The following is a 14,127-nucleotide window of genomic DNA, read 5'->3' as shown; positions in this document are numbered from 1 at the left end:
ATAAAAAACCTCAAATCACACGCCGTCCGGATTGCCTCGCCAAGATACGGGTCAGTTTATCTCTTTCCCCGATTCATTAGCTCAGAAGACTTAAAGAAAAATCATCACAGCCTCTTTATTTGCCAACAGTTACTCCAAATATTGCAGTGGAGATTGACAGAGATATCAATAGGTTTGGTACCGCAGTGCAATTTTCCCATCTCTACTCTTTTAGCCCTTGTTTGAGAGAGATTATACATACATATATATATACATTTGAAGGGTTGTTATCGATTTGTTGATGGAGAAATCATTGGGCAAAAGGAAGAGGTAACCACCCTTAAGAAATTCCCAAGCTTCCTCTCCCCTCATTCTTCCTCACTGAGCTTTCTTTTCTAAAAAAAGGTTGAACCCAACACTGAGCTTTTTTTTCTTTTGTTAGGCGGCGAAGTTATGGAGATCCGGATTACCTTTTTCTTTTGTTAGGCGGCGAAGCTTTCAGCTTTGTATTTATGGAGATCCGGATTACCTTTTTACCCTCGTTTGACTTTTCTTTTGCCGACTTGCCCACAGCTAAGTTCACCCACGGGTGAGTGGGATTCGATTTGGACGGTTTGTGCTATATTTTCAATTCAGACCATTTTTAGCGGTTTGAAATTTTTTCAAACCAACTCAAATTATTTAATTATTCAAACCAAATCATAATTTACGGTTTGGTTCGGTTCGGTTTTAATCCACGGTTTGCCTTTCGACATTATAATAATGTATTGAACATAGTTAAATATAAGTGTAAACAAGAACTAATAATGTTAAATATTAAATTATATTCATATTTACTATGAAGCACATGAATAAATTATTTTCAAAATTAATTGCTAAAAGATGTTAATAGAACAAATATATATTTCTTTATTTTTATTTACTCTTTATTATTTGACATTCATATTGTTATATAACGGTTGGTAAATGTAAAGTTAAATTCTATTATTATAGTTTAGTTAAAATTCCTTTTCATTTTGCTAGTGAGATGTAAAGTAAAAGGTAATAGTACTAGTTAGGGAACTTTAACATTTTTCACACAATCAATACGCTTCGTCATTCATTCTTTTCGTATAAAAAAGAAGTTCATTAATCATTTAGACACACAAATAATCATTTTTCTATCTAAACCACAATTTACAAGTGTATAGTAAGTTCAAAAAAATAAATAAAAGAAAGAACAATGGAAAATGGCCTGAATAAAAATCTAATACTAATCGAAAGAGAAGAGAGAAAGAGGCGATTCAGGTAAATATTATTAGATTAAAGGTCAAAGTGACTGGTGATTCGTTTAGCGGTGGTAGATAAGCGTCAAATGTTAGGGAAATGAGAGCTTATGTTAGGATTTCTGAAACTTTGGACGTAATTTACTGATGTAGTTTTGTTAAATTATGATTTGGATTGTTAAATACGTGTTTTTTTTTTTTTTCCATTTCATATGATTTTGGAATAATTTTAGTTTAGTTTATATATCAAACGAGGACATGTATTGTAAACCTATTAAATCATATGTCAATAATAATGAACCTAATTTACTTTCTATAATTATTTCAATAGGTTAGTTGTAATTTGTATTGTTAAATTGGTATTTTTTTTGAAAAGTGAAATCTGTAAAATTTTTAAGATAATAAAATTAATTTTTTAATTAAAAATTTTAAAAACGGTTCGGTTTGATTTTGTGTGATTTTTGAAAATCAAAACCTAAACCAAACCATTTTGAAACGGTTTGGCTCAGTTTGAGGAAAAAGAAATCACGGGTCCACGTGGACCCTAACCAACGGTTTCAACTCAACGATTTCGGTGTGAATTGCGGTTTCGCGATTTTTTTGTGCAGCCCTATCACCCACCATAGTTATTAAACTCGACCCTTAAAAATATTTTAAACAATTTTGTATATAAAATTTTCTCTTTTAGATAAAATTTAAATTTGAAAGTAATTTGTCAATAATTATATTTATATCTTTAATTTTTTTTTTTTAACTCATGTTAGTAATGATGATTACGATTTGATATTATACCCTTGTTGGAGTCACATTATTTTTATAAAAATGTAAATTTGAATAGTGTATTGATGAAAAATGTGTAATTAGAAAAGAAGAAAAAAATTTCAATTTGCATGTAATATTATTTTATTGAAAAATATATTATTAAAATAATATTAAATCACTATTTAAGGATATATTTTTTAAAAGAACGTGAGTCAAACATGGTCTATAATTTTTTTATATTATATTTATAAAAATCATATTATTTAATCTTTTCAATCAAGCCATTTTTTAAAAACAGTTGTATTATGAATTATTGCCCCGTTTAATCCATATTAATGTAAAAATGAGAATGAAAATATAGTCATTACAGATCCTACATAAGAGATAGAAAGTCAAATATAATGACTTGATATGATAAATAAAGATCATATTTTTTATTTTAATTGACAAATAATGAAAGACAAACAGGGCCTATAAATAACTCATTATGTAAAGAGATAATAAAAAGTTGGTCCGATTGGTTTGACACGGGACCTTCTTTGTTGAAAGTTGAAGGTTCAATTCTTTGAAACCTACAAATTTAATTTCAACATTTTGAAATCCAATAAAAAAATCGGTCAATCGGTTTGATTTTTAATAAAAATAGGTCGGTTGACCCAAGCTTTGACAAGTTCACACTTTGATAATATAAACCAACTTGGCCTGCCTATTGGCCAGGTCACGAGTTTCACGGTGGTCGGCCGGGTCGGTTTTTATAAGAATGTTTCCAATCCTATACCAAATTTGTACCAAATTAAAAATTATTTTCAACCCATTACACCAAATTAACAGTGTTTAATTATTTTCTTCAATTTTTTTATTAACAATTTATTTATCTGAAAAAATATTTATTTTTATAATTTACTACTGCATAAATTACTAAATTTGTAATTACATTTCGTTTACGAAAATATTAATTTCGTTAATAAATTTTAAAAATATAGTACAGTTAATAAAAATATCACAACTAAGAAAATATTACCATGTTATTAAAAATAACATAGTACATTTCGAATCCCGAAATTATGATATGACAAATTCGACCTAGTATCATAATTTAATTATCGAAATTCATATATTCATCCCACATTCCTTGATTATTAATGATCAGATGATTAAAATTTTATTACAAATAATAATAATAATAATAATAATAATAATAATAATAATAATAATATGTATAATGTAAAATGACACATACCTTTGATGTCATTTGGTGATAAATGAAAAAATGACAAAAAAAGACTTTATCAATTTGGTACAAAATGGTGCAAGTGATTTTGTGCCAAAATGGTGTAAAATTTGGTTTTGGGTTGGAGAGGGATTTCATCAAATTTTTGATGCAAAATAGTGAAATGGTGTAAGGGTAGGAAATGACCTAACAGCAAGGTTCTAGAGTGCATAAGCGTCACAATGCGTATCGATCGAATATCAAGCATTATAAAAAGGATTAAACTATTTATACACAAAGATTTACACAATCTTTTATACACACAATACATTATGGACACCATTAGGTGAATGTAGCATGGTCCCTATAAAAATATACGTGCCTTTAAATTACTAATATTTTAAATATATTAAACTAATAAATAAATAAAATAAAATAATGAATTATTTAAACTTTATAAATATTTTTCATTTTTTTTTAGAAAAAACCCTTAATATTGTCTAAAATTCTTCATATTCTTCAATTTTTTTAATAAAAACACAATGTTCAAAATCATCAGTACTATAATTGCTTGGTAATTAATTTCTACAATTAGATTTGACACGAATATCTATTTATAAAATCCTAAATATTCTCTAACTCTTTATTGAATTGAATTCAAACTCCTCTTCATTCAAGTCATCTACCATGTCATTCAATGTAAAATCATCTAGATTGAGCTCCCTTATTTCAACTAGGGATTTTCTATTACCTCTTGTGGATGGTTGAATATCATTATTAACCCCCACTTGTCAACTCAACACAACCATCAACAATTCAAGATTGTTTATTACTTGCATTACAAACTAGTAAAACTAGAAAGATTGAAGGAGGAGGCTTATGCTCGACGTAAATAGTTTGCAACTCTACGAATAATTTGTTTTGATTTTTGATTTTTTAAAATGTGAATACCCTACAAATTGTTGTATATAATTCGTGGATTTAGATTATTTGGGTTAATTTGATAATTGTTTGGCTATTTTTTTTTTAATTATAAAAGTGGATTGGACTTTGATAAGCTAATTTTAATAAAAAATTTAATGTAAATGTGGGCACATTTTGGTGTTTTAGCTTGCATATACGGTCAACAAAATAAATTGACGCATAATCACATCCATACCCTATATTCATTGACCACGTTATCACGTTCATATTCCATATGCGAGGCGTTTAGAAAATGTATTGAGCATATGCTAGTATATGCAAAGCATATTTAGCATCTTAGAATTTACTTTGTGCGTATTTTAGAATATTTGTTAAGAGTGACAAGGCGAGGGGTACTCTAGTAATCCACATTTAGGTTCCTACTTCTTTTTCTTCCTTTTTTTTTTTTCCTAATAGTTATTTTTCATGATTTATATAATTAATAATGATAATATTAGTTTCTAGAATGACCCAAATAAATAGCAATTGCAATTTCTCAAGATTATACTATCACGCTATTAAAGGCTGTTAACCATCCACGTTTTCACCACAACATACCTTAATCAGCAAGCAAAAAACCCCTTATAAAACGCTGCCGAAAAATAATTCAAAAGATCCATAATTCCAAAGCTTTTCTCATTTCTGTTTACGCAAAATCTGAAGCAATGGCTGAGAAGAAAATGGGCGTGGTTAAGGGTTTAGATTTAGCGAGGTACATGGGAAGATGGTACGAAATTGCTTCATTTCCATCAAGATTTCAGCCCAAAAATGGGACCAATACAAGGGCAACGTATTCTCTGAACCCTGACGATGGAACTGTTAATGTTTTGAATGAGACATGGACTAATGGTAAAAGAGGGTTCATTCAAGGCACTGCTTACAAGGCTGATCCCAGTAACGATGAGGCTAAGCTTAAAGTGAAATTTTACGTGCCCCCATTTTTGCCCATATTTCCCGTCACTGGGGATTACTGGGTTTTGTACATTGATGCTGACTACCAGCACGCTTTGGTTGGACAGCCCAGCCGGAGCTTTCTCTGGGTATGGATTTTGACTTATATGAGTTTTGTGCCTAATCATACGATCTATTTTTGATTTGTTGGCATCATCTATGATCTATACCCCAGTTTTATTTAATCCTGCAGTAATCGTTGATGGTAGATTAATCTTACAGGAACCATTGTTCTTATAATTTTCTTGAAGCTTATTAGATAGTTTACTCTATTTATTATAAGCACTTAAAAGCTTTGTCGATACTATATTTTGTTTCAGATATTGTGCAGGAAGCCTGATATGGATGAGAAGACATACAAGGAGCTTGTAGAGAAGGCTAAAGCTGAGGGGTATGATGTGAGCAAATTGCAGAAGACACCACAGTCTGATCCTCCACCAGAGAGTGAAACTGCACCCGATGACACTAAAGGAATTTGGTGGATTAAGTCCATTCTGGGAAAGTAGTACGAAGCTTCAATTATTCATTAGTCACTCAATATATAGAATAAAGGGCAGAGCACATATGCCTTACTCTTGCCATTAGACGTTGGAAGTTTCTTTGTTCCTTTCTCAGATAAAAATGTCATAGTATTCAGGATTGTCTTATTGAATACCAAAAGGGTTTTAGTATATGAGAAAGTGGTTTTTATTTGGTCAAATTGTTGTTTGGAGGCCACTTAAATGTGTCTATACTACATTGATGTTACAGCCAACTCTAGGAAAGCTTTTATTATTTTGTTTACTTGTTGCCCAAGCAGAAAGAAGCTTTGATTGGAGGAGAATCATAGTAAATTAAACATCTAAAAACTCTCAACAATCACTATTGTATCAAAAAGGAGAAAAAAAATTGGAAAATAGTGGATAAAAAAGGTATAATAAATTTAAGAAGGTTAATTATAGAAAATTTACCGAAGTTCATACTTGAACAGGATAGAGAGAATTCATTTTGGACATTAAAATTTTTTGCAAACACATGGCTACATTGTTTGGTCACGAAATAACATATAGCTCCTGATTTGAATGAAAAATCTGATCAAAATCAAAATCAAGAATTAACTTTAATCATACATTTCATAGGTCACAAATTTCCAACCACACAATTCATTAACCTTTATCAAAACGTATTAAAAATCAAACCAAACATGGCCTTAGCAAAATTTTCATGTTAATTACCAATCTTAACTTTATTTTCTCCAAAAGATTTCATGATGCTTGTAACTTTTCTTAATTAAATCCATCTCGTCTGGAGTCACAAAAACCTTTCACATGATCTACATCCACCTCTAAATATAAGCTATCCATGTCTACGGAGTTCTCTAAATTATAAATTATACATTACATTAATCAAACACCAACGCAACAAATTTCTTGAAATCCATCTGGGAAGCCGGGGCGGGGGCGGGGGCGGGGAATAACGAACAAAAACAAAATAAGATCTTATGCATCACATCATAAGTACGATCATAACTCATGTAAATACAAAGCTTGCTTATGAATATAATAGAAACATTGTTAATTCCCCAAAATTATCTGCAAACCATAGATTCCATAGTAGAGAAAAGTATTACCAATCCCCTTTCTGTCTCCAAAATCATTTACAAAATGGTACAACATTGATTGGTTTTCTTTGCTTGTTTGTAGAACATCTGTTTCAACAGCACCAAGGAAATTCAAGCGTCAGCGTCACCAAACTATTAAGTTTTCAAATCAATGGTAATTAGAAAAATATTTGATCACAAATTCTGAATAAAAAAATGAATTCTAATCCAAGATTGGTATTACAAAGGAAGTGCAAATAATGTACACGTTTTACGAGCTTCTTATAAGAAAGGTAATTTATCAGAAATGTGCTCTGAATAAATGCATTGCATGGTAAAAGATTACTGAGGCAAATTTCAGCAACTTTAGTTACATGAAGTTATTTACAACTCTACGAGTATTCAAAAACTCTAAACACGTGGTTTCTCATTACAATATTCAGCTCCACTCCACATAACTTAGTCTCAATGAGTTCGAGGTCAGTTGTTAACTCTTTTACAACTTTTTATTTTTGCTATTGAACCACAAAAGAAAATGTGTGATATTTCTTATGGAAATAAAACTCATTACCATTAACAATGGCTATTATAAAATATTGGGCAAAGCAAAGTTTTAATATACATTCTCAACTGCTAGAACTCTTAAACACCGCTATTAGCCAACTCATAGAAAGCAGTGGCAGGACTGGCCAAATAGTTTCCTCCTCAGCTTGCTTTTTAATTACGCTGACTATGAATTTTAATATGAGGATATGTCAAACAGTCAAAGCATAGTTGCCCATCCAAAGAATTTCTACCAAAAGAATAAGGAAAGAAGATCCATTGACAAATGCTTAGTAGTTAAACTATGACAACCGTGTCATTTATGTATTATTACTCAAATTTTTGAAAAATTATTTCTAAAAGCTGGAAAAGGTGTGTTCTTGAATATTCATTTAACCATAGCCATAAAATATCAGTTACATATACATACCTGAGAAGCAGCACTAAGATCTGAACTCTTATCGACCAAGCTATCCAGCTTCTCACCTCGAGCCAGGACACTGTCGATCGTTTTATGCTGAATCAAAAAACAAGATAAAGAATTAGCACAAGTAATAATGCAAAGTTAACAAGGAAGAAAGAAGAAAATGAAACAATGGAAGGATTATACGCCAACTTGAGTCGTAAATTGAGACCCCAAAAAAAAGAATCAGCAATATAGCTATAACATGCACCTCTAGTAATCTTGCAGTAGCCCATAATCCATCTATAAGATAATGTCATATCGTTGGTCAACCCAGTAAACAGAAAGTCGGATATTTAGAAGGCAACTCAATCAATCAAAATAGGAATGGTAAGCAAGCCATTTACAGAACTCAACCTAATTTCATTTTTGAAAGCTTCATAACAGTCAACAATCAACACATCTTTTAGTCCCCGTTTGGCCCCCATTTTTTGGAAATAAGAATGGGTGGAATAGTGTTTTTTCGAAAAATGAATGGTTGAAAAAGAAGAAAAAATTTTCGATTTACGTATAATATTATTTTATGAAAGATTGTGTGGTTAAAAATAGGAGACAAAAAAATAAAATGTGACGGAATTTAATTTAATGGGGGCCAAACGGGGGCTTATAGCTTAAAATAGAGAAATTACAAATAATCCATTTATATGATGTCACATATCTACATCAAATAGGATATTACTGATTTGAGCTCACTTATCTGTTCAGTTGGGTGTATTCAACCTTGGCTTTCTTTCACTTAATATGTTTGGCTAAGCTTAAAAGGTGCTTGAAAGCACCGTTTCTACATACGTCCCAAAAATCACCTTTTCAGGCTTCAACCTATTTTGTCTTGTCTATTCCCCCCCTTTCAGATATAAGGAGCGAGAAATTCAAGCACTGTTTCTACATACGTCCCAAGAATCACCTTTTCAGGCTTCAACCTATTTTGTCTTGTCTATTCCCCCCCTTTCAGATATAAGGAGCGAGAAATTCAAGCACTGTTTCTACATACGTCCCAAGAATCACCTTTTCAGGCTTCAACCTATTTTGTCTTGTCTATTCCCCCCCCCTCCCTTTTCAGATATAAGGAGCGAGAAATTCTGAAATTTGGTGGGCAATGCCTCTAGCTTCATATGACAGAAGAGGGCCATAACTAATAATTAATAATCATCTCAACCACCAAACCATCCCATCATGATCAGCCTTGAACCCCGTTCTTCAATAAGCTAATTTCCTCGGAGAATAGAGAGACAAATGACATTGTCAACTCTAAAGCTGGTTCACACAAAAGATACTGACTGTATTTACACACATAAAATCACATGGCAGGTAGCTGATACGTGTCGCTAGGATGAAGTAATCATGACAACACACAGACTGAGCCCTCGATGATCAAGTCAAAATCTTACAAGTAAAAGCATAGTTAGAGCAAACCTATTAAGTCCTGAATAAGTATGAAAGCAACTGAACAATGGCTAGCGAAGAAGTATTATGCTCAGAAATATAATAAAATCTCACAATCCTAAACGTGATACAAGACTTTTATTTCTTTGTTAGCCTTTTTTCAAGCCAGCTCACGCGCACCTAGACCAATCCCACGAGACCTTAAAGTTTACAGCCGGGTGCTCACATCAGTGGCCCTAAGAAGACTCGAATTGGTGACCATTGGGGAATAAACCCAAGGTGTGACCACAGAGCTAACTTTTAGAATTTTTCTTTGTTAGACTTTCCCTCCCCATTTAGGCAAGATTGGAAAGGCTTTATAGTTTCAACTCTTTCATTGTCATCAAGCCAGTAAATCAATTTAGAACAATAGTCTGAATGATATAAACTGAGGAGCAACACAAAAAAAGAGAAAAAGGGTTTTAAATATGGAGGAAACAAGTAACTCACAAGAATAATTTTGGTTTCATCCAGTTCCCTCTGAATTTTTAACAGCTTATCAGCTTCAGCAGGGTCCTGAAAAGTCCGTGCATAAACAAATTAAATTGACAGCTGTAAGATACATAACATATGTGGCACCTATTATCTTATTAAGAAAATAGAAATGTCTCCATTTTCTATTTCAATAACATAACATGAGATCTTATATACCTGAAATTTAGTTAGAGCATCATTTAAATAGGGCCATGCTTCAGTCTTATCAGCTTGCACAGTTTTCCAGGAATCGCCGAAATTCTTTTGGTATTCATCCAGAACCTGACAAATATTAATCCACAGAAACTTGCATATTAATTATTATTCACAGTATCTCAGCAAAATATAATATTTGACCAATAAGGTACAGCTACCTGGTTGAGCAATGAAAATGCACTTCGAACTGGGTAATGGTCATCCATTAAACCCAATACACATAAGCCATTTTGGTTGTATGCATGTACCTTGTACTCTATTGCATGAAAGAAACAAAGAAAGATGTCAATCTCTAGCATGCAATTATGTCATAGAGAATTAAACAGAAAAGGATAAACCTTTCAAGCAAGCAATTCTGGGGTCTACTAACTCAATCAAATTTTTTAAATAAACTAGAAACTGAAATCAGTCCGAATCTACCAGATATGGCGTGGGAAAAAATCTACTGGTGTTGGTACTTAGTAGATTACAAGAACCATCCAATTAAAATATTCCCAATATTCATAACAATACAGTAGTACGTATTCAACCGAACAACGGGAGCCCTAAAAGCAAACTATATATCAAACCTTTCAATGAAAATCAACAAAACGTCTCTAATAGACTTCAAAGACTCAGAAAGATCCCTGCAAATCACACGTCACATTCCAACATTAGATTTCATGAATACACAAGTTCATCAACAACCATTTCCCCCATGAAAGCTGAAGCAGTTTTACTCCGATGGCCAATTGAAAATCACACTCATAAACCACAAGACCTCAATCGGCAGTTAATCACTTATCATGATCGAGAAAATAAATTCAAATTATTAGTAAACTTTAATTACAGTTACCAAATACAGAATGCACTTATTCAAAACCATAACAGATTTAACATTCCCCCGAAAACAATCATATGACATAAGGTTATCTGCCCTGAGCATCATAAAACCAGTATTCGCAGGGAAAAAAATTCTACAAAACTAGACATCAAAAGTCATCACTCATTTTTCCTATTCCAATTGCAATGGCCCATTTCTTGCAACTTCCTGTCATATCTGTATTCCATCTCTCATTTTTAAGTTCAAAACTTCACATAGCAACTCCTATGAAATAAATTCTCTCCTTCATATGGAAGCCTATTGAATCATTAATCTACCAACACAGAATCATAATCACCGACTCCTCAATAAATAATCCTACGTTGTTTAACTACACAACCCTAATATAAATCAAAATAATAATAGAACCACATCGGTTTTTTCATTAAATTATCGTAAAATATCTGACAACCATTGCATATTTCTACCCCTAAAACAAAAATAAAAATTAAAAAAAAAATCTAAAAATTAATGCTCAAAAAATTCCAAACGTATGAATTCAATCAAAATCGATCAAAAACAAACTAATAAATAAATAAAGAAATTTAAAAAAAAAATTCTGAAGAAAAAAAGGAGAAGTGTGCGCTGCAATTAAAATTAAAGCTTCCACCACATAATCTCAAAGTTATGAAATCTCATGTCTAACACCAGCAAAGAGCTATTGGAACAGGATCATGCACAATCGAAATAAACAGCAATTTTCAAGAAACGTGAAATACCAAAAAAAAATATAAAATAAAAAAAATTACATTTTCTTTAAGGAAAAAACGTAGAAATAGGTATCGGACCTTCGTGCTGCACCGACTGGCGTTCGCCGGGTGGGGTCCGCTTAGCGACTGTCCGAGCCACAAAGACAATGAACTCTTTAACGCTGGGGCGCTGGAAGAACCCGAAGCGGGAGACATCCGATGCGTTGGCCAAAATCACCGGATCCGAACCCTCCGGGCTGCATTTTAACACCAACAACGCCGTGATCTGCATCCTCCCCCTTTTTCCCGAGTCTCTATCCGTGTATATATATTCTATATATTTATATATATAAGCAACAAAATAAAAAAAAAAAAGTTGCCTGTATCTCTAAAATTTTTAGTGCTCAAATATGTGAGAAATGGAAAACCCAGAAATACGGGAGAAGGAACAAATTTCGTCTGGCTTTATACTCGTCCGTAATATCTATTTTCCTACCCAATTTAATGTAAAAATGTTTGTATTTTTTATTTTTTAATGTATGAATATGTATGCTAAAAAACGCATCTTGACGTGAAGTTTGATCACCGTCTTGATAATGGGATAAAGGCCGAGACACTTTAATAGATTCTATATGGAAAGCATACGGTTTCTATGGTCAGAAAATTCCATTCGTTGTAATTACATGTAAATTAGATGATCGTATTTAATAGTGTAATTGTGTTCAGGGTTTGTTTAAGCTTTATTTTTGTTTAAAAAAAAATGTATTTTTGAATGTGTGTTAATGAAAAATGCGTTGTTAAAAAATAATAAAAAATTTGAATTTACATCTAATGTTATTTATTGAATAATGTATGGTTAAAATGTGATCAAAGCAATACGTTCACGTGTAATGTTATTTATTGAATAATGTATAGTTAAAATGTGGTCGAAGCAATGCGTTTTTGAATAGTGCTTTGACCATATTTCAACCGCACATTATTTAATAAAATAATATTACACGCACATTCAAAGACTCAATTTTGCCGCTTAAAATAAGTTAATTGTTTCAAAAATTATTAAACTTATACCATGATCATGAATTGTTCACTAAATTTTAATTTGCTTCGGAACTTTCACTGTTTGCACTTCATCCATCGTTGTCAAAAAATGGTTAACAACTCGATGATGTGGCAGACGGAATTGTGACGTGGCCAATAACAACCATTAAAATAACGTCAACGTAGATATAGAATCCAAATCATACAAAAATGTGTCCCAATAATCAAAGGTTGATTCTAACATTATATTACCAATAATCCACAACGTCATCGGAAGTGTTAACGGTTCTAATATTTCATTTTTTGCAAATTTTATCTTAATCTTTACTTTATGTCACTCACAGTCTCAAACTTTTCAAAAATATGCATTTGAGATCCAAATAGACGGAAAATCATTAGTTGACCAATAAAATTGAACTTCGACCAATTTTGACTAATTTAAAAAGGTAAAAGAATAATTTTGCTATTTAACCATATAAAACAATTAAAGGGTAATTATATTACCACTACAAATTTTAAATCCTACACCACACTTTTCTTATTTACTTAAATATCCTTAGGTAAAATTACATAATTAGGGTTTAAATATACCTTTTAATTAAATAAATAATTGTTACACCACAAACGTAAAACGTAATTTCTTTCTTCCTTTTTTCTCAACATCTCATTGCTCAAGCAATATAGATAAGCTTTATAAAGTATAGTGTAATTAAGAGAGTATTGATCTAGAGTTTTTCGGATCGATTAAGAAAAAGCTAGAGGGAGCGACGAGTCGAGTCAGTGTTGCCTTGGTGGGCTTCTATTTCGTTTAGACGAGAAGGTTACTCTTCAACCTCCACCTACAACAGTGGAGGAACAGAAAAATGATTACCAACCAATTATTTCTATTGTAGCGAAATTTGTTGGAGAACTTTCGTGTTGACTTATGCTTTCATACTGTGGGCTCCTATAGGAAAATTTGCACCATCAGTTAGTTCTCAGCCATCTTTCACTTACAGAATTCAACCTGCTTCAAATTGGTACCAAGGCATCTCATGTTTAGTTGGTTGGAAAGCAAGTTTACATTGAGAAGAGAAGACCAAATAACAGCGTCGCAGAGATTAAGAGATTTTTAGAAAATGAGGATTAACATATGTGATAAATACATCACAATATTCTATTCTTAGTTTTCAATTATTTTTTTATTGGATTAGAAGTATAATTGTAATTTATTTGTAGTGTATTTATTAAAAATATATTTTAATTGTGGTGTAATTATAATGTGGTATAGGAATTAAAATTTGTAGTGGTGATATAATTACCCACAATTAAAATAAATAACTAAAATAAAATAAAAATAGAAGATAAAAAATATTCATTCCCTTTTTCACGGGGTAATTTTGAGAATGGCTGGAAAATTCTTCCTATTTTTCACAATGGTCTCTTTTGTTAAAAGTACTATATTGCCCTTACTATAGTTATTTACAAGATGTATCCTTTATCTTTAAGGACTTGTCAATCAGGACTTATATCTATATTTTTCAATCTTTTGAATACCTTTAAATATTCTCTATATCTTGATAGTTCTTCAAAGATTATAGGTTGTCCTTTCTTAGTTATATATTCTCGAACTAAACCTTCTGAAATTTCTTCTTGTATATTTTTATGTTTAGTTATAATATCTTCTACTTTTCTTATTTCTTTATAAGTTTTCACAGAATCAAATCCTATA

The 14,127-nt window shown here is 31.6% G+C and overlaps 2 protein-coding genes across 4 annotated transcripts; one reads left to right on the top strand and one right to left on the bottom strand.

Moving 5' to 3' along the window:
• Positions 1-4,730: 4,730 nt before the first annotated feature.
• LOC111404204 (temperature-induced lipocalin-1-like) lies at positions 4,731-5,884 on the top strand. Of its 2 annotated transcripts, XM_023032975.1 has the most exons (3): positions 4,753-4,769; positions 4,804-5,219; positions 5,451-5,884. In XM_023032975.1, exons 2-3 carry the CDS (start codon positions 4,845-4,847, stop codon positions 5,634-5,636), a joined length of 561 nt encoding a protein of 186 aa, XP_022888743.1. In that variant the 5' UTR covers positions 4,753-4,769; positions 4,804-4,844; the 3' UTR covers positions 5,637-5,884. The 2 variants fall into 2 exon arrangements, with proteins under 2 accessions (XP_022888742.1, XP_022888743.1); XM_023032974.1 differs by having other exon boundaries at positions 4,731-5,219.
• Positions 5,885-6,592: 708 nt separating this feature from the next.
• Positions 6,593-11,909, bottom strand: LOC111404202 (VAMP-like protein YKT61). 2 transcript variants are annotated; one of them, XM_023032973.1, is made up of 6 exons: positions 11,478-11,909; positions 9,986-10,083; positions 9,789-9,893; positions 9,588-9,653; positions 7,683-7,769; positions 6,593-6,862 (listed from the first exon to the last, which is right to left on the bottom strand). In XM_023032973.1, exons 1-6 carry the CDS (start codon positions 11,668-11,670, stop codon positions 6,842-6,844), a joined length of 570 nt encoding a protein of 189 aa, XP_022888741.1. In that variant the 5' UTR covers positions 11,671-11,909; the 3' UTR covers positions 6,593-6,841. The 2 variants fall into 2 exon arrangements, with proteins under 2 accessions (XP_022888741.1, XP_022888740.1); XM_023032972.1 differs by having other exon boundaries at positions 6,593-6,817; positions 11,478-11,901.
• Positions 11,910-14,127: the final 2,218 nt, after the last annotated feature.

This window comes from Olea europaea, chromosome 11 (genome assembly GCF_002742605.1).
Source record: "Olea europaea var. sylvestris chromosome 11, O_europaea_v1, whole genome shotgun sequence".
Lineage (NCBI taxonomy): Eukaryota > Viridiplantae > Streptophyta > Magnoliopsida > Lamiales > Oleaceae > Olea > Olea europaea.
Note: the sequence above shows the minus strand (reverse complement) of the source record. Positions and strands in the feature narration are given on the sequence as shown.

What these genes read in the sequence shown, in the direction of transcription:
- LOC111404204 (XM_023032974.1), top strand. Translation starts at nt 4,845, where the DNA reads ATGGCTGAGAAGAAAATGGGCGTGGTTAAGGGTTTAGATTTAGCGAGG. An exon ending in CCAGCCGGAGCTTTCTCTGG is followed by an intron (nt 5,220 to 5,450) that starts GTATGGATTTTG and finishes ATTTTGTTTCAG; the next exon opens with ATATTGTGCAGGAAGCCTGA.
- LOC111404202 (XM_023032972.1), bottom strand. Translation starts at nt 11,670, where the DNA reads ATGCAGATCACGGCGTTGTTGGTGTTAAAATGCAGCCCGGAGGGTTCG. An exon ending in CCAGTCGGTGCAGCACGAAG is followed by an intron (nt 10,084 to 11,477) that starts GTCCGATACCTA and finishes TTCATGCAATAG; the next exon opens with AGTACAAGGTACATGCATAC. An exon ending in ATGAAACCAAAATTATTCTT is followed by an intron (nt 7,770 to 9,587) that starts GTGAGTTACTTG and finishes TTTTTGATTCAG; the next exon opens with CATAAAACGATCGACAGTGT.